The sequence below is a fragment of the Erinaceus europaeus genome, chromosome 3 (assembly GCF_950295315.1).
Source record: "Erinaceus europaeus chromosome 3, mEriEur2.1, whole genome shotgun sequence".
Classification (NCBI taxonomy): domain Eukaryota; kingdom Metazoa; phylum Chordata; class Mammalia; order Eulipotyphla; family Erinaceidae; genus Erinaceus; species Erinaceus europaeus.
In genome coordinates this window covers 29,715,378-29,734,894 of record NC_080164.1, presented here as the reverse complement: position 1 = coordinate 29,734,894, position 19,517 = coordinate 29,715,378, and the positions used below count along the sequence as shown (strand labels likewise).

Sequence of the window (19,517 nt, the reverse complement as noted above, 5' to 3'; positions counted from 1 at the left end):
TCCAAGTAGATATCAAAATTATAAAAATCATTTTCAGGAAATAATTCAGTCTTGAAGGACAGGAATGCTCTGGTCAGGAGAAAAGTCCAGCTCATCTGTGAAGCATAACTCTTTACTCAGAGTCCCACTCATATGCCCCACAAATGCAGTTCTTCTGTCTCCTCACACTTTCAGGCTCCCACCACCTTTTCCAGTTTCTGCTGGCTCTGCTTCACTCTTTTACAAGACAGAGAACTAGTCCCCCTCCATCACCCATTTTATTCTTTCCATTTGGAAAGTTATCTACACATGTCTCTTATGCTGTTGTCTCAGAAGAAGCTGCTAATTTAGTCCTTCTAAAATTATATTTTATTGGGAAGTTAATGGTTTAGAGTCTATCTTTAACACAGAGCCAGTCTCTCATCTCCCTATGACTTTTGTCTAGGAAACCCAACAGGACCCCAATGTCCCTTTATCTTGTCCCTTTCCCTCATTCCCTAGAGTCCTTTGGTGAACTAGGTCATACCCAGTCCAAGACTTTCACCTTATGTCCTTCCTTACTGTCCATTATTCTTTAAGTTCTATCCATAAAGTGATATCATTTGGTATTGATCTTTCTCTTTCAAGCCTGTCTCACTCAATATGATGCCTTTGAGTTCTAACCTTGATACTGCAAAGGAAATGGCCTCATCACTTTTAACAGCTTCATAGAAATCCAATACATACATGTATTACAACTTCCTTAGACATTCATCTGTTGTTGGTTATCTAGGTTTTTTTCTACATTTGGGTTATTACAAGCCGTGCTGCTATGAGCATTACTGTGCAAAGGTCTTTTAGGATAGATTTGCCCCTCTCCCCATAAGTCTCTAGGACAGAAATTACTAGATTATAAGGTGGATCCATTTCTAGATTTCTGGTGAATTCTCACCAGCCAAAGGAGAGCTGCTTCCCCCACCCCTGCCACAACTTCTCAAACAGTTGATGTTTGTCTTTTCTAATGTATGACATTCTTACAGGTGTAAAATAGTATCTCACTGTTTTTATTTGATCTCCCTAATGATCAGATTCCACTCACCATAGAGCAAAAACAATAAAATACCTAGGGATAAACCTAACAAAGGAAGTGAAAGATCTTTATACTGAAAACTTTGAGACACTTCTCAAGGAAACAGAAGAAGATACAAACAAGTGGAAAGACATCCTATGTTTATGAATTACAAGAAGTAACAGGCCAGGTGATGGAGCACCTGGTTGAGCGTTCATGTTACAGTATACAAGGACCGAGGTTCCAGCTGCCGGTCCCCACCTGCAGAGGGAAAGCTTTGCAAGTGGTAAAGAAAGGCTGCAGGTATCTCCCTGTCTCTCTCCTTCTCTACCACCACCTACCCTTTGATTTCTGACTGTCTTTATCCAATAAATAAATATAATAATTTTTTTAAAAAAAATAAGTAACATTGTCACAATGACTATTCTATCCAGAACCATATACAAATTTAACACAATCCCTATCAAGGTGCCAGAAAATTTTTTCAAGAGAGTAGAAAAGGGGAGTCGAGCAGTAGAGCAGCGGGTTAAGTGCACGTGGCGTAAAGCACAAGGACCAGTGTAAGGATCCCGGTTCCAGCCCCCGGGTCCCCACCTGCAGGCGAGTCGCTTCACAGGCAGTAAAGCAGGTCTGCAGGTGTCTGTCTTTCTCTCCCACTCTCTGTCTTCCCCTCCTCTCTCCATTTCTCTCTGTCCTATCCAACAACGACAACATCAATAACTACAACAATAAAAAAAAAACAATAAGAATGAAAAAACTACAACAATAAAGAAAGGCAACAAAAGGGAATAAATAAATATTTTAAAAAATGAGAGAGTAGAAAAAAAAGATATAAAAGTTTATCTGGAGACAGAAAATACCCAACAGAGCCAAAGTATCCTGTGAGAAAAGAGCAAGAATGGAGGCACCATGCTTCCTGACCTCAAAACACTGTGGAGTCATTATAATCAAAATGGCCTGATAGTAGAACTAAAAATAGACAGACAGACGAGTGGAACAGAAATAAGAGCCCAAAAATCAAGCCTACACCTACTGTGAACTAATTTTTGACAATGCAGTCCAAAATATCAAGTGAAAAGAGGAAAGCCTCATTAACAAGTGGCATTAGGAAAACTGGATGACACACAGAAGAATAAAACTGGACCGCCAAATTTCATCATATACAAAAGTTAGCTCTAGGTGGATATAAGATTTAAAAGTTAGGCTAGAAATCATCAAATACTTAGAAGAAAACATAGGCAGAATTCTCTTCCATATAAGTTTTTACAACATCTTCACTGATTCAAGTCCAATTGCCAGGAAAACAAAAGTGAAAATAAACCAATGGGACTACATCAAACTGAAAAGCTTCTGCACAGCAAAGAGAACTACCTCTTGGAGTGGAAGAAAGTCTTTATGTCATACACTGAACAAATAACTCTCCAAACTCAGCAATAAAAAGACAAGCAAATGCCACTGTAAAATGGGGGGGGGGGGGGAGAGGAGATATGGGCAGAATCTTCTCCAAAGAAAAGATCCAAAGGGCCAACAGATATATGGAAAGCAATTTTAGTCCTTTTAACTCTTGGTCACCCTAAGAACAATGTTTTAAAGTATGCTGTACGTAGACGCAAGGAAGCAATCAACTCTCATATTGGAATGGAACTCTGTGGCTGACTATTCGGCCTGAGGTCACATCAACCAGAGATAGTAGCCCTGTCCCTAACCAGTATTTCATTTTTAGCAGTTTCAGTTACCTATAGTGAGATATTATGAGAGAACATTTACATCCTTGTACCAGAGTATTCTGATAGAACTGGTCTATTTTCTAGCTGCTAATTTCTTGCTGAGCCTAATCTGTAATTAAACCTTTATCATAGGTGTAGGCAAGTGTGTATAGGAAGAGCAGTATGTGTGGTGTTTGGCATTATGTATAGCTGCAGGCCAGGCATCCACGGGAGGGTGGGGGTCTTAGAGCATGCCCCTATGGGTTATAGGCAGGGTACTGTTTTACTTTTATATATCAATAGCAGCTTCCAAGTCTTTGATCTGTTGTCAAAATAATAAGGTACTCTCTCATCCCAAATTAATGAGTCATTTTAGCTCAAGGGCCCCACCAAGGAAATTACACGTTTCCAACCTGGCTGGTGTGATTTACTTATCAACGCTATTTACAGCAAACCAGTGACAACCCTGTCTTCTCTCAAATGTTATGGGGAGTGAGAGCCAAATGATACAGATCTGTGCCTGTGTACCTCCCCAGATGCTACATAATTAGAAATGTTTCTTTTGGAGACCTGACATCTTCTACACTTCAATTTTGCCTCTGGGTTCTCTCATTTCTCAAGTAATGGGTTATAATGCTTGATACTTTGGGTTTGCCAGCAGTTTCCTGGTTTGAAATGACTGATTCCCACCTTCAGATAAGTATGACTCCTTAGCTCATATGCCATTGTATACTAACAGCTTGTATTCACATAATGCCACTGGGCTGTATGCTCAAATTACCTTCATTTGGTCACCCCATGAGGTCTTAATGGATTTCCCAGGCACCAGCTGTGATACAATTTGTTTTCCTGGCAGTTAAAGCTGCCAAAGTGTTCCCTGGGCCTTCCCTTCAGCTCCAAAGTACAGGTATTTTTTTTTTCTTTTGGCAGAGATTCAAGTTGCAACTGGTGCAAAAATTACAAACATATACTGTCAATAGGAAAGAATTTGCTTTAAAAAAGTGAGCAGGTATATGAGAAAGTTAGGCTGACTTGCTACCTTAAAAACTATTGGGAAAACACCCTACCTCAGTTAAGTGTCTGGCATGATAGACTCCAGAGAAAAGAGGGATTTGGTTCTTAATGCTGCTAGCAAACTGGAGACGATGAACTAAAAATACTGAAATAACTAGTCCAGGAGTGTTTCTGATTTCTGCATTTACTAAATAGCAACACTATTATGAAGTGACACCAGGAATGCCAGTTAGGCATCAGCTAAATTAACAATGACTTTTAACTATACCTGAAGCCAAGTCATGCTCCCTGTACCACCATATGAAGCAAAACTAATCATCTTCATCAGAAAGGAAGCTGACTATAACTTTTAACAGCTCCCAAAAGTCTCGACATCCCCATTTTTCCAGGTTAGCTTAACCTTTAAAAAAAAAAAAAATCCTCTAAAAATGTACATGCCTTAAGAGAAGAGATTACTGGTCTGTCATTAATTTTTGTGAACATGAATACTGTATATTCTAATTTCAGAGAGCTAAAAATTTCACATTTTAGGTAAAAATTTTCATAGTATCAGAAGTGTCACCAGATTAAAAAATTATTCTACTTTTCAATTGAAAAAAAATACAAAGCCATTACAATTTCATTATTTGGGTATTTCATAAAATACTCATTTATTGTAGAATACTTTGTTTAACCATGGAAAGTAAAGTGGAGGTGCTCCAAGGGTAGTGGGAAGGTATTGCTGTGTTTCTCCTCTACATCTGTCCCCTTTCCCCCTTTCTCTCTAAAATAAAAGATAAAAATTTGACCTAGGGAAGCCACTCAACAGAGGCATCACATATGTGTGGGATAAAAAAAAAAAAACCTTAAATACTTTTCTTAAAATGCTTGTTTCATTATAGATAAAACTCTTCTTGATGTCAAAGTTGGCCAACTATGTTTAATTACTTACTATGCAATGCTGGGGGGAATGAACCCGGGACCTGGTGCATGGTAAAGGCCACTTTTCAAAGTTTACCTTCTCTGTAAAGTCCATACACATCAATCTGCATACTCATTTTCCCCTAACTACTCCAGAAATTATCTTTGAGAAATAATTTGTCCTGGTTTGATCTTGGCAGTTCTCAAACTTACTTCTTTCTGTGGGCTTCCATTCCCTTCTCTATTCCAGACACTGACTCCTTTTTTTTCTTTTTAAACCAAACCAGAAGCTGCCTCTTAAAAGGCATCAGTGTCTCCTAAAGAAAAAGTGATAAATTGAAACTATTCTTCAATTTTAGCATTCTCTTCTAGCTACAACCATTTTCCTTTCTCAGGCAAAGTTTTTGAAAGACTGGTTTTAGCTGCTGTTCTCAATTCCACAATTCACAGCTGCTACTGCTCAAAATATTGCAATTTGACCTGCAATCTATCACTCCATTAAAAATGCTTTTGGGGAGTCGGGCGGTAGCGCAGCGGGTTAAGCGCATGTGGCGCAAAGCGCAAGGAGGTGTAAGGATCCTGGTTCGAGGGCCCAGCTCCCCACCTGCAGGCGAGTCGCTTCACAAGCGGTGAAGCAGGTCTGCAGGTGTCTGTCTTTCTCTCCCCCTCTGTCTTTCCCTTTTCTCTCCATTTCTCTCTGTCCTATCCAACAACATCATCAATAATAACAACAATAACTACAACAACAATAAAAAAGACAACAAGGGCAAAAAAAGTAAATAAAATAAAAATGCTTTTGAAAAGGTTTCTAGGAGGCTGAGTGGTAGTGCACCTGGTTAATTGCATGCTATCGTGTGCAAGGACCTGGGTTCAAGTGCCTGGTCCCCACCTACAGGGGAAAGCTTCACAAATAGTGCTGTAGTGCTGCAGGTGTCTGTCTGTCTCTCTTTCTCTATCTCTATCTCCTCTCTCTCCTAACAAATTAAATAAAGTTAAAAAAAAAGTTAAAGAAAGATAAGGCTTATAACATTCTCCTAAGTGGTCAATCAAATAGTCACCTCTCAAGTCTTCCTTTTTGTGTTTTTGTTAACATCTTTGTGGCAGCTAGCAACATAACATGAATCACTCTCTGCTACGTTGAAATACTGAAGCTCACAAAGAAACTCTCCTGAATGTTGTTCTCATGCCATGCCCTCTATTTACAGCTTCAACTGTCAACTACAAAAGGCATAATCCCCAATTCTTATTGCTAACCAGTAAATGTTACTTTCAGGAGCACTAGACCCATAAGTAAGTTAAACCTATATCGATTATCTACAGATAAAATATACCTCAAACTCAGTATCCGAAAGTAGAATTCCTTGTTTTATCCATCTAATTCTGTTTCCTATGTCCTCCTTAACTATCTTCTACATAGGTAGAATCTAGGAGTTATTTAAGACTCCTCCCAAAGTTAATAGTTTGGACTGACATACTGAAGCAGAGGTAAGTCAGTAAATATCCTCATTTTTCCCATTGCCAAAGTGGGATAAACACACCTATATTCATCTACTCTGCCAAGAAATCAGTAAGGCACATGAAAAAACATGTTTACTATCTTGCTGAAGGTGACAGAATTAAACATTCTTTCTGGCTAGCTGAAGGAAGAGAAAGGTGCCCCAAATTCAGAGTAACAGGGCCCTTAGTCTGTTTCTCTCAAGCTGTGAATACTCCCAATATATGAAAGTTAAAACTCCTGCTGTATTTGCATTTGGCAGTAAGTTACAGAGCTTAAATTCTTCAGGACTCTCCTGACAACTGGTGAAAGGCTTATAAATGAAGCTTTAATGATTTTAGTCATTTCTGTAACAAAAGGACTAATTTTGAAAGTATAATGAGTGCTTACCAGCTATGTTCAAGAAAGAGTGCTAAGTATGATGGAAAGCATAGAAGATTTAATTCCTGCACTCAGTATAGCTATTATCCAGAGTAATATCAAATTCACAAAACATACAATATAAAAGTCCCTAAGTATAATTAGTGGCAGTACACAAAATTTTCCAATTTAAAATAATAAATAACACACTCTCAGAATCTCTTGAGAATAAAGACAACAGAAATAAAAACTAACTACAAGTAATCCAAAAGAGAAAATAGATGTTCATATCCCCAATTTTAATGTCACCAAGAAAATGCATGTTTTATCTCAAAGAAAATGTTGCAAAATTCAAGTTTTTTTTCTCTTTTGGCAGGGATTCAAGTTGCAACTGGTGCAAAAATTACAAACATATACTGTCAAAAGGAAAGAATTTCCTTTAAAAAAAATGAGCAGGTATATGAGAAAGTTAGGCTGACTTGCTACCTTAAAAACTATTGGGAAAACACTTTACTCAGTTAAGTGTCTGGCATGATAGACTTCAGAGAAAAGAGAGATTTGGTTCTTAATGCTGCTAGCACACTGGACAGTGTGCTTCCTACTGTACAGCACACTTCATTACCTTTATTTGGTACTGGCTTTTTTACTGAGGCGACATGATCTTCAGAGATCGCAAGGCGTCTCAGAACATCAGCCAAAGCTGCCTTTAGCACAGTGATTTCATCTTCTTGTTGTTGAACTCGTAACTCAAGAGCTGAGAGGCGATCTTGAACATCAGAGGTACTTGCAGCAGAAATACTGTCATCTATAAAAGAAAATATTAAATATCTTTAAACTACTTAAAGATTTAATGAAAAATTAAAACTACAAAAGCCTAGTTGGGAGCAAGCCATCATTTTAACAAAGAGTTTTTGTAAATGGTTTACTAGAACTAATTAAAATAGTAAAAGTTAGTATCTCTGATGGGTAACAGAAGTTATTAAAATATTTCCCAATCAAATTCTCTCTACTTTATTATCAACATCATCATTCACCAAAATGTTCCCATATAAATATGGCACTTTCTAGACATTTGAAAACTTCTTAGGGAGCAAACAATTCAAAGCAGCCTTCTTAATTACAAAGCATCATCAAAGCTCTCTATGAAGAAAAAAAATAAAAATCACTTCATTTTTGCCCTTTTCATGGATCAAATAGGTAACTCAGACTTAGCCTTAATGATGAAAATGCATTCTTCATTTCTGTTTTTACTGTCCTACTCCCCAAGCCCCATAAAACTACATGTAATTTTCAAAGGAATGTTTGCTTTCTCTCTCCCAGTGTCCCAACATTTCATTTTCTTTCCCAGAGCACTGCTCAGCTCTGGCTTATGGAGGTGCTGGGAATTGAACCTGGGACCTTTGGTGCCTTAAGCATGAAATCCATTATTTCTTTTAAAAAAAAATAAAGGAGGGGTGTGGTTTCTATATAGAATACAGCTAATGTTTATGTTGGGTAAATAACATCAACAGCAAAAAGACTTTTTCACTGAGATTCTGAGGTCCCAAATTCAATCCCTTGTACCACCATAAACCAGAGCTAAGTAGTGCTCATGTTAAAATGAAAATAAATAAATAAAAATACAAGTTTCTCTACAATGTGATTACAAACTACTTTCCAAGCTGTGTAACAGTAGACTGTTGTACAAATTTCAAATGTATACAAAGTTCAATTTCCAACTATAAGCAGGAAAGTGTGTGTGTGTGGTGGGGGGCAACTTAGATTCTCACAGAAGACTGATTTAGATCAGCATGATACATCTTAGACAATTTAACTCAATCTGAGTTTAAACAAAATACACTTTTCAGTATTTAAAAACCAAAGTTTCGTGAGTTGGGTGGTAGCGCAGTGGGTTGGTTGGTAGCGCAGCGGGTTAAGCACACACGGCATAGAGCACAAGGATCAGTGTAAGGATCCCAGTTCAAGCCTCCAGCTCCCCACCTAAAGGGAAGTCGCTTCACAAGTGGTCTTTCTCTCCCCTTCTGTCTTCCCCTCTACTCTCCATTTCTCTCTGTCCTATCCAGCAACAACGACATCAATACAATAATAACTACAACAATAAAGCAACAAAAGAGAATACATTTTTTTAATTAAAAAATAAAAAAAGAGGACTATTGTGAGGAAGCTGTCTAGGGTATATCTGACCAAACACAAATGTTTAATAGCACAAAGGGTATGATTTGAGTAATTTGAGAGGCTTGATCACATGTGACATCAAAGGCGGGGGGGGGGGGGCAGATCTCTCAAACTCAGAACAATTCAATCTCTCACTTGAGAAATATTTATATCAGAGGTCTTTTTCTATTCTGTGATGGTATTACTGACTTCTAGCTGAACCATACTTTATGAGTGCACTACTCTGTGGTCACACTCTTTCAGGTAAAGAAAACAGTAGCTCTTTTTATGGAATGCTATGTCTTATTGAGGTCCCTTTCTGCTGACAACCTATACGTCTCAGTGTCCTCCTCTCCACCTGCACTACAGAGGGTGATTTATATGGAATGGTCTTTTCAGTTGGTAAAGATGTGACTGACTGTTCATGGGGTGGCTATGTGATAAGGGTTAGGCAGAATGGAATCCCCTCAAGTTTTCCAGAGAGTATGCAGCCCATCCTTCTTGATCTGTCAGCTGTAACAACACAAGAGCTGACAGTAGTGAGCCTTGTCTGTCCTGTATTCCAGTTTGAATCTCTCAAGCCCTGGACCTTCCATGCCTTCCTAGCTGATAATGCAACCTAGCAAATTTTCATTTCACAAATAACCACTTGTAAGCCAGAGGTCCTGATGAAGCCAATGAATATATATATATATATATATATATATATATATATATATATATATATATATATATATATGCACCTCTCTAATGTGTTCTCAATAAAGGATAAGTTGTATGTTTTATAAACATAGTCTTGGTTCCTGTAGTAAGGTAGCATGGTCTAGTAGGGAAGATTATCATCCATACTACCAAGGGATAGTCCTGGGTTTCAGTGCCAACATAGTGACTAGCTTTTGATTTTGCCAAGTCATATAACTTGTACAAAGTGGATACCGATTTTTTTTTTAATACAGGATTTTTACTTTAGATGACTGGATAGTCACTTTTAAAAAAGTGGCTTAGCTTGTAATAGACTGTAATAAAAGCTGTGGTCCGTTTTTCAAAGGGCATTGACAAGCACAAAGTTAACTATTAACGTTAATAAGTTTATATTGTTCCTTTCATGTCTATTATCTTGACACCCTCTTTTCATACTATTTGTATTTTATACCTGAGGAAATCGCTAAACAGTAAAACAACTTGCCTAAGGTCACCAATCTGTCCTTGATATATATACCTGAGACTCAGACAGAGCACTCTCAACTCACAATGCGTGCCCTTTACGCTCTTTCACACTGCATTCTAACATCACAGAAGGGTCAAAATACTTTAACTGAAGCCATAAGAAAGGTATAAACTACCAAGTGAACTAGTTAGCTTTTAAAAACTTATCTACCACTGGTTTAGATTTTTGTTTTTTAAAGATCATTTTGGCTGCTGCTGTGTGAGAATGAACTGGATGAGGTGAGCACCCACACAAGGAGACCAGGCAGGGGACCACTGCAGTAGCAATACTAGGTGATTGTGCTGGAGGTGAGGATGAAGGTACCCCCACCAGTTCAGGGCCAACACCTGCTATCTCAGTACAAATACCTCATGCCATTCCTCCTTTCTCTCAAGTTTCCCAGTTTGGACAGTGACTTATTGAGCCCTCACTAAATGTTAGCGCTGAGCATTATACTTCTGTCATCCCTTTTGGACCTGTATTCTTCCCCTCCCCACCCCAGAGTCTTTTACTTTGATGCAATACTCCAATTCCAGTTCTGGTTCTGCTTGTGTTTTCTTTTCTGGTCTTGTTTTTCAACTTCTGCCTATGAGTGAGATCATCCCATATTCATCCTTCTGTTTCTGACTTATTTCACTTAACAAGATTTCTTCAAGCTCCATCCAAGATCGGCTGAAAATGGTGAAGTCACCATTTTAATAGCTGAGCAGTATTCCATTGTGTATATATACCACAACCTGCTCAGCCACTCACCTGTTGTTGGACACCTGGGTTGCTTCCAGGTTTTGGCTATTACAAATTGTGGTGCTAAGAACATATGTGTCCACAGATCTTTTTGGATGGGTGTGTTGGGTTCCTTAGGATATATCCCCAGGAGAGGAACTGCAGGATCATAGGGTAGGTCCATTTCTAGCCTTCTGAAAGTTCTCCAGACTGTTCTCCACAGAGGCTGGACCAATTTACATTCCCACCAGCAGTGTAGGAGGATTCCTTTGACCCCACACCCTCTCCAGCATTTGTTGCTGTTACCTTTTCTGATGTATGACATTCTCACAGGAGTTAAGTGGTATCTCACTGCAAAACTTCATTTTAAAAAGCTGTTATCTTGGGAGTCAGGAGGTAGCAAAGCGGGTTAAGCGCATGTGGCGCAAAGCGCAAGGACCTGTAGAAGGATCCTGGTTCAAGCCTCCAGCTCCCCACCTGCAGGGGAGTTGCCTCACAGGCGGTGAAGCAGGTCTGCAGGTGTCTATCTTTCTCTCCCCCTATATCTTCCCCTCCTCTCTCCATTTCTCTCTGTCCTATCCAGCAACGATGACGACATCAATAATAGCTACAACAATAAAAAACAACAAAGGCAACAAAAGGGAATAAACATTTGATAAAAAAAGAAGGCTATTATTTATGGAGCTGGGTGGTGGCGCACCTGGTTGAGCACATGTTACAATGTGCAAGAACCCAGGTTTGAACCTCTGGTCCCCACCTGCAGGGGGAAAGCTTTGCAAGTGATGAAGCAGTCTCCCTGTCCCTCTCCCTTTCTACCTCCCCCATGCCTCTCAATTTCTGGCTACCTCTATCCTATAAATAAATAAAGATAATAATAATAAAATTTTAAAAAGGTATATGTAAGGACCAAGTGGTGGTACACACCTGTTAACACATAGTTCCCAGGTTCAAGCCCCCCAGTCCCCACCAACAAAAGGGAAGCTTCACGAGTGGTGAAGCAGTGCTGCACATGTCTCTTTCTCGGTCTCCCTATCAATATCTTTCCCTTTCAATATCTCCCTGTCCTATCTAGTGGGAGAAAGGGAAGGAGAGAGGGAAGGAGAGTATATGTAGGAGGCTAGGTAGTGGAGCACCTGGTTGAGCACACATGTCTTCATGTGCATGGGCCTGGGTTCTAGCACCTATTCCCCACCTACAGGGGAGAAGCTTCATAAGCAATGAATCAGGTCTACAGGTGTCCCTCTTTCTCCCCTTCTCTCTCAGCTTCTCTCTGTCGGAAGGAAGGGAAGGGAAGGGGGAAGGGGGAAGGGGGAAGGGGGAAGGGGGAAGGGGGAAGGGGGAAGGGAAAAGGAAAGGAAGCCAGATGGACAATGGTCACCAGGAGTGTTGGTCTGCTTCTAAATTCTGCTTCTAAGACCCCTTCTGCTGCATTGCTTGATGCTGTGGTGGTCTATTTACATAATCATTGTTTTGTTCGAACTGGTTTAATCCCCACTGGTTCGCGCTCTTTTCCACTCCGCCCCCTCTCCTAGTCACATCCTGTTTTCTACCATTTAATCCCCACTGGTTCGTGCACTTTTTCCTTCTCCCCACCCCCTAACCTATGTACATCCTCTTCTGATCTGACACTTCCGCCTCAGGAGATAAAAGGACAGGGCTTTCTAATGAAGAGGGATTAGATTAGATATCTTGCACTGCATTCCTCATCAATAAAGATTGAACTGCGTTCCCAGCTCAGCCATGAGTCCCTGGTCGTCTCTCTCCCGCCCACAAAGCTAGCCCTGCACAGGATCAGTGATTAGGTCATGCAAGCAATGAACCCTTAACTCTGGTGTTAATAAAAATTAAAACAAGGTATATGTATATAATACTAGATACAACATGATCCAAAGAACAAGAATTTAAAATGTAAAAATGGGGGTCAGGGAGTAGTTTACCTCATAGATCACACATTTTACCATGCTAAAAGGCCTAGGTTCAAGTATCCAGGCCCATGTGGGAGCATCAAGATTCTGGGGAAGTGTCGTGAGTGGTGGAGCAGTGCTATCATATCTGTCTGTCTGTCTGTCTGTCTATCTATCTATCTCTTCTTATCTCATATTGGGGGGAGTCCATAGGGAGTGGTAAAATCATGTGACAAGAAGATCTGAAAAAGTTATATGTTCTCTGAAGCCCCTCTTTATTAAAGCACCTATGTTAAGGGGCAAGCAATGGCAGAAAATTAGATTAGAAGAGCTAATATGGGAAATCAGTGACATTACCATGCATTGAACACAGTGAAAAAGAAATAGTACTAATAATATAAATAGATAATATAAATGCTGTTCACTTGTTTTCTTTTTTCTTTCTTTCTTTTTTTTTTTTTTTTTTTTTGCCTCCAGGGTTATCACTGGGGCTTGGTGCCTGCACTACAAATCCATTGCTCCTGGAGGCTATTTTTTTCCCCTTTGTTGCCCTTGTTGTTATTATTGTCATTGCTGTCAATGTTGTTGGATGGGACAGAGAAATTGAGAGAGGAGAGGAAGACAGAGGGGGAGAGAAAGCAACCTCCCTGCAGGTGGAGAACTGGGGGCTCGAACTGGGATTTTTTTTTTATATTTATTTCCTTTTGTTGTCCTTGTTGTTTTATTCCTGTAGTTATTATTGATGTTGTTGTTGGATAGGACAGAGAGAAATGTAGAGAGGAGGAGAAGACAGAGAGGGGGAGAGAAGATAGACACATGCAGACCTGCTTCACCACTTGTGAAATGACTCCCCTGCAGGTGGCAGGCCGGGGACTCAAACTGGGATCCTTACACCTGTGAACCAGGAATATTATGCACCGTGCCACTTGCGCTTAACCTGCGGCACTACTGCTCGTCTCCCTGGTAATTTATTTTACATATAACTGTACTAGTAAAGAATCTACAACAGGGAGTCGGGCGGTAGCACAGTGGGTTAAGCGCACATGGAAAAGGCAAGGACCGGCATAAGGATCCCGGTTCAAGCCCCTGGCTCCCCACCTGCAGGGGAGTCACTTCATAGGAGGTGAAGCAGGTCTGCAGGTGTCTATCTTTCTCTCCCCGTCTTCCCCTCCTCTCTTCATTTCTCTTTGTTCTATCCGACAATGACGACATCAATAACAACAACAGTAATAACTAAACAATAAAACAAGGGCAACAAAAGGGAATGAATAAATAAATACAAAAAAATTTTTAAAATAATCTACAACAATAAATAATTTACAACTGACTGATTAGACAATTCATTTTAAAACATGCATGCTTACAATAATGTAATCACATTATAATTCAAATCATAAATATATTTATTTAGTCTGTCTTACAAAAAGATGAGAGTAATAAATGTAACATTTATTCTTTCTTTTGAATGACTTCTAAAGCTAATTAAGGAATAAATTTGTAGAGATTGAGTCAAAGCAAAGCTATTGGTAGTTTGTTCAATTTGTTGCTTTTAGGTTTTATATTTATATGTTGAAAAAACAAGTTAAATACAAAATAAAACTGAAACAATATGACTTCTATAAACACACATGCATATGAAAAATATTGTGAAAAGATTAACTCTAAGTCAAACTGAACATTAGGATCTGTGCTGTAAAGGTAAAGATAAGAATAAACAGCATGGTTGATTAAGAGACTAAATTTCAAAAATTATCAAAAGGCATGAACTAAAAAGACGGCACTGCAGCAAAGTGCTAGTGTCGGTAAAGATGTGAAAGGCTAAAGCAGAAAACAGCCCAAAGAATGAGCCTTGAAGAGAGAACAGCATGGTCTCATCTAAGAATAAAGAATAGATGGGGAGGGGGGGTAGATGATAACAGGTCAGATGTGTTTTTGTCTTTCATGCAATGTTGGGCGAATAAGCCAGGACCTCAGTACCAACAAATCATCTCCCCAGTCTAATATTTATTCTACTTTTTTAAGTGAAGGGGGGTGGTGTATCAGAACACCATTACACTGTCCATCGAATGAATGCCTTTGGTGCTCTCATGTAGTGCCAGAGATCAAACCCAAGGGCATGTTATGGCATGTACTCTACCCACTCAGCTATGCCCCAGGCCCAAAATATTTGTTTTCATACCTGATTTTTTTCTTAATCTGTGAAGCAAAATACAAAGTACCTCCTGAGAGTAGCTGAAATCACTGGCCCTTTGTAGAAAATATTATCTGTCTTGCTGTAAGTAAGATATTCTACTGGTGAGAGATGACAAGGACCTGGGTTTGAGTCCCTAGCCAAAGAATGGGAGCATCATGCAAATGGAAGCTTCAGGAGCAGTGGAACACCATTATGGTGTCTCTCCTCTCTATGTGTCTCTCATCCTCTACCCTAAGTTAAATAAAGAAGTCTGTCTGAAGCAGAATTGTGTAGTGTGAAGCCCAGTTTAAAAACAAACAACAATAATAATAAATTTAAAAAAAAAAACAGCAAAAAGGGGGGAACTCTAAGTTTTCAACAACATAAATTAATTTATGGAGGTTGGGCAGTAGCGCGGCAGGTTAAGCACATATGGTTTGAGGCACAAGGATCAGCTCAAGGATCCCGGTTTGAGCCCCCAGCTCCCCACTTGCAGAGGGTCTCTTCACAAGCAGTGAAGCAGGTCTGCAGGTATCTATCTTTCTCTCCCCCCTCTGCCTTCCCCTCCTCTATCAAATTCTCTCTGTCCTAACCAACAACGACATCAGTAACAACAATAATAACCATATCAATGATAAAGAACAAGGGCAACAAAAAGGGGGGGGAGCCCCCAGGAGCAGTGGATTTGTGGTGCAGGCACCAAGCCCCAGCAATAACCTTAGAGCCCCCCCTCCAAAAAATGAAGATCATGCATATGTGTGTGTATAGATTAAAACTTGTCATTTAAGAACTGACCAAACCTGTGGAAATTTACTTAGCCCAACTATGAGAGTGTCTGGATACTGATAACAAGTGAAAATTTACTTAACTGACAAAAAAATGTTTCATCAAGTTGAAAATGTTTTCAACTTCTTCATTTGTGCCTAGTGCAGTTTCACAGTTAACCAGTAATGGAGTGAATTTTTATTGCGACCAACTATTTTGTTTATTGGCTATCTTATCAGTTTCAACTCTTAAGGTTGTGAGTGAAAGGGGTGAGCTAAATTTTACATATATCTAATTTCAGTTTTTCACATAACAAGTTGATGCCAACCTGACTTCCCTAGGCAGACAACCTCACCAGTATGTCCTGGAACCCCACCTCTCCATAGCCTTACCCCACTAGGGAAAGACAGAAACAGGCTGGGAGTATGGCTCGACCTGCCAACACCCATGTTCAGAGGAGAAGCAATTACAGAAGCCAGACCTTCCACCTTCTGTACCCCATAATGACCCTGGGTCCATACTCCCAGGGGGATAAAGAATAGGAAAGTTTCTAATGGGGGGGATGGGATGCAGAATTCTAGCAGTGGGAATTTCACTCCTTTTATCCAATGGTCTTGTTGATCATTATTAAATCAATAAAAATAAATAAGATAAAATAAATATTTTTTAAATAGTAGGCTAGCCACTATCAATGAAATAGAAACTGAGAAACAACCAGAGCTTCTGTTTATGTGTTATAGCGATCAATATCTATGGAGCTTTGGACATGAAAGTCTTTTTACATAGCTATTATGCTATCTCATAGCCAAAGTCTTGGAGTTATTATTACAAAAATGTTGGATTTGTTTGGCTTTGTATGTTAACTCTCTTTTCAGTCACCAGGTTCCAGGTGTCATCAGGATGCCGGCCAGACTTCCCTGGATTGAAGACACCACCAATGTGTCCTGGAGCTCAGCTTCCCCAGAGACCCATCCTACTAGGGAAAGAGAGAGGCAGACTGGGAGTATGGACCGACCAGTCAACGCCCATGTTCAGCGAGGAAGCAATTACAGAAGCCAGACCTTCTACCTTCTGCAACCCTCAATGACCCTGGGTCCATGCTTCCAGAGGGATAGAGAATGGGAAAGCTATCGGGGGAGGGGGTGGGATATGGAGATTGGGCGGTGGGAATTGTGTGGAGTTGTACCCCTCCTACCCTATGGTTTTGTTAATTAATCCTTTCTTAAATAAAATTAAAAAAAAATGTTGGAAGGAAGGAAGGAAGGAAATGGAAATATAAATGAATAGCTAAGCTTTCAATGAGATAAAAAAAAATGTATTAGGCCACAATAAAAACATTTAGAAAAAAGAGTTCTAGCAAAAAGTACAAAATGCTGAAATGGGAAAAGAACAGGGAATGTGTTAATGAAAATAGCTATGCTTACATTGGGATTGTATACAGCTGTTTTCTTCCTTTCAGTCTGTCTCTTTCTCTCTTCCTTTTCCTCCAAAAATCTTTGTTAAACTATTAGGAATAAAGAGTTGTGAAAAACTGGGGCTGGCTGATGGCGCACATGCTACAATATTCAAGGACCCAAGTTCGAGCCTCCAGTCCCCACCTGTAGCAGGAAAGCTTCACAAGTGGTGAAGAAGGGCTGCAGGTGTCTCTCTCTCTCTCTCTCCCTCTCTTATCACCCCCTTCTCTCTCAATTTCTGGCTGTCGATACCATATATATATATATATATATATATATATACAATAACAAAGAAGAGTTGTGAAAATCTAAACTAAAATTTGGCTGGGTATGTGATGAATGCAATACAGCGGGTTGAAAAGTTCTCAACAGACTTGTTTTCAAGAAAGAAAATTGGAGGCCAAGCAGTGGCACACCTGGTTGACAGCACATTAAAGTGTGAAAGGACCCAGGTTAAAGTCCTCATTCCCCAACATGCAGAAGGAAAGCTCTGCAAGCAAGCAATCAGTGCTAGTTGTCTCTGCCTCTCTCCCTATCTCCTCCTTCCCTCTCAAATTCTCTGTCTCTATCCAATAAATAAATAAAATTTAAAATAAAATAAAGCAATAAAGAATTACTATATTTTCTAACTATCCTTGAAAGTGTCATAAGAAAAAGTAATTTAAAACTGTACCTAGTATCTGCAATTTACTTTTTAAAAAACATTTTTAAATTTATTTATTCCCTTTTGTTGCCCTTGTTGTAGTTATTATTGTTGTTATTGATGTCATTGTTGGATAGGACAGAGAGAAATGGAGAGCGATGGGGAAGGCAGAGAGGGGGAGAGAAAGACAGACACATGCAGACCTGCTTCACCACCTGTGAAGTGATTCCCCTGCAGGTGGGGAGCTGGGGCTTGAACTGTGATCCTTATGCCGGTTCTTGCGCTTTGCACCACGTAACGCTTAACCCGCTGCACTACCGCCCAGATCCAAAACATTTTATTTTTAATAAAAGAGAGAGACAGAGAGAGACCACAGCACCACAGCTTCCTTTAATCTGAGTCTCGAACCTGAGTTGTGCACACAGCAAAGCAGTGCACTGTATTAGCTATTTTTCCAGCCTAATTATAGAATCTAAGTAGTCAATAGGTTCATGCAATTTTTTTTACCTTTTCTGTTTAATAAACATTTTTCATAATGAAATGGAGAAAGACTGAAGCAGAAACATTTCTAGAAAACAATATAAACTGTAGAGCATTCCAGATGTTTTTATAGAAATAAAAAGGAAGCTGAACTTAAATCAAAATCAGCTTTAAATATGATTTAGATACTATTCTATTTTTGAAAATTAATTTTACCTATATTACAGTTACCATTTTAGATCCTGAAGTACAGTTATTCTCCCAAGAGGGCCCTTCCACCCCAATAAACCACACCTCTCCCAGGCCAATGTACAGTTCTCACCTTTTCTATCTGGACCAGTTACATAGTTTACTTTTTTAAAGGTCAATAGTGAGTTACAAGATTATACGGTTACAATGTATAGTTCCGCAGGACACTCACCATATCAAGGTTCTGTGTTCCCACTCTCCACCTCCCAAAGATAACAGATAATCACCACAGATCTCACAAAGTCTTAGAAACAGATTTTTTAAAAAAATCTTTATTTATTTACTGGATAGAGATAGCCAGAAATTGAGAGGGAAGGGGGTGATAGGAGGAGAAACAGAAGGCACCTGCAGCACTGCTTCACCCCTCCCCTTGCAGGTGGGGACCAGGGGCTCGTACCTAGGTCCTTGTGTACTGTAACATGTGCACTCAACCAGGTGTGCCACCACCTGGCCCCCAGGTTTTCTTTTTCTTTTTTTTAAGGCTTTTTTTTCTTAAGGTGGATTCTTTTAATATTGTTTATTGATTGGACAGAGACAGAGAGAAACTTGAGAGAAGGAGGGAGTGAAAGAAAGAGGAGCGAGACTGACCTGCAGTACTACACTTCACTGTTTGTGAAGCTTTCCCCCTGCAGGTGAGGACCAGGGGCTTGAGCCTTGATCCTTCAGCATGGTAACATGTGCTCTCAAGTAGTTGCACCATCACCTGCCCTCCCCCACTTTTTTGCAAGTTCACTAAAGTCCACATTTGAGTATAGCTTACTTTTGAACAACACAAATTATATACCTTTCAAGACTCGATAGAGAACTGAACTGGGAAGACAGCATAGTGGTGATTTAAAAAAAAAAAAAAAAGAATTTTATGCCTGAGGCACCAAAGGTTTCAGGTTCAAATCCCAGCACCACTGTAAACTTGGATTTAGTAGTGTTCTGGTTAAAAACAAAAACAAGCAAACACAATACAAGCAACTAAGTGTGTATGTGTGTGTGTGTGCGTTCCTAATTTTTGTTATGCTATTATCTAACTCTACTAATAGAGGTATCATGGGAACATTAAAAAGTCTGGCTGCTGAGGACAAGAATAAAGAGGCACTAGGCTAATTTAATTTGATGCACCCATTTGTAACTTGAGGGTTTACGGAAATAGTCTATAGAAGCATGGGGGGGGGGGGGCTGTGGGAGGTGGAGCAGTAGCTAGAGTGCTCACTTTACCACTCAGGAAGACACCAATCCTCACCTGCAGGGGTTAAGTTTCAAAAATAGTGC

At 39.6% G+C, this 19,517-nt stretch overlaps 1 protein-coding gene across 4 annotated transcripts in view; it reads right to left on the bottom strand.

Moving 5' to 3' along the window:
* EML4 (EMAP like 4) overlaps window positions 1-19,517 on the bottom strand; it is a 136,961-nt gene that overhangs the window by 87,428 nt on the left and 30,016 nt on the right. For all 4 annotated transcript variants that reach the window (XM_016192857.2, XM_060186934.1, XM_060186935.1 and 1 more), the window contains exon 2: window positions 7,125-7,307. In XM_016192857.2, coding sequence (XP_016048343.1) covers window positions 7,125-7,307 — 183 coding nt within the window. The remainder of the gene's footprint in view (window positions 1-7,124; window positions 7,308-19,517) is intronic.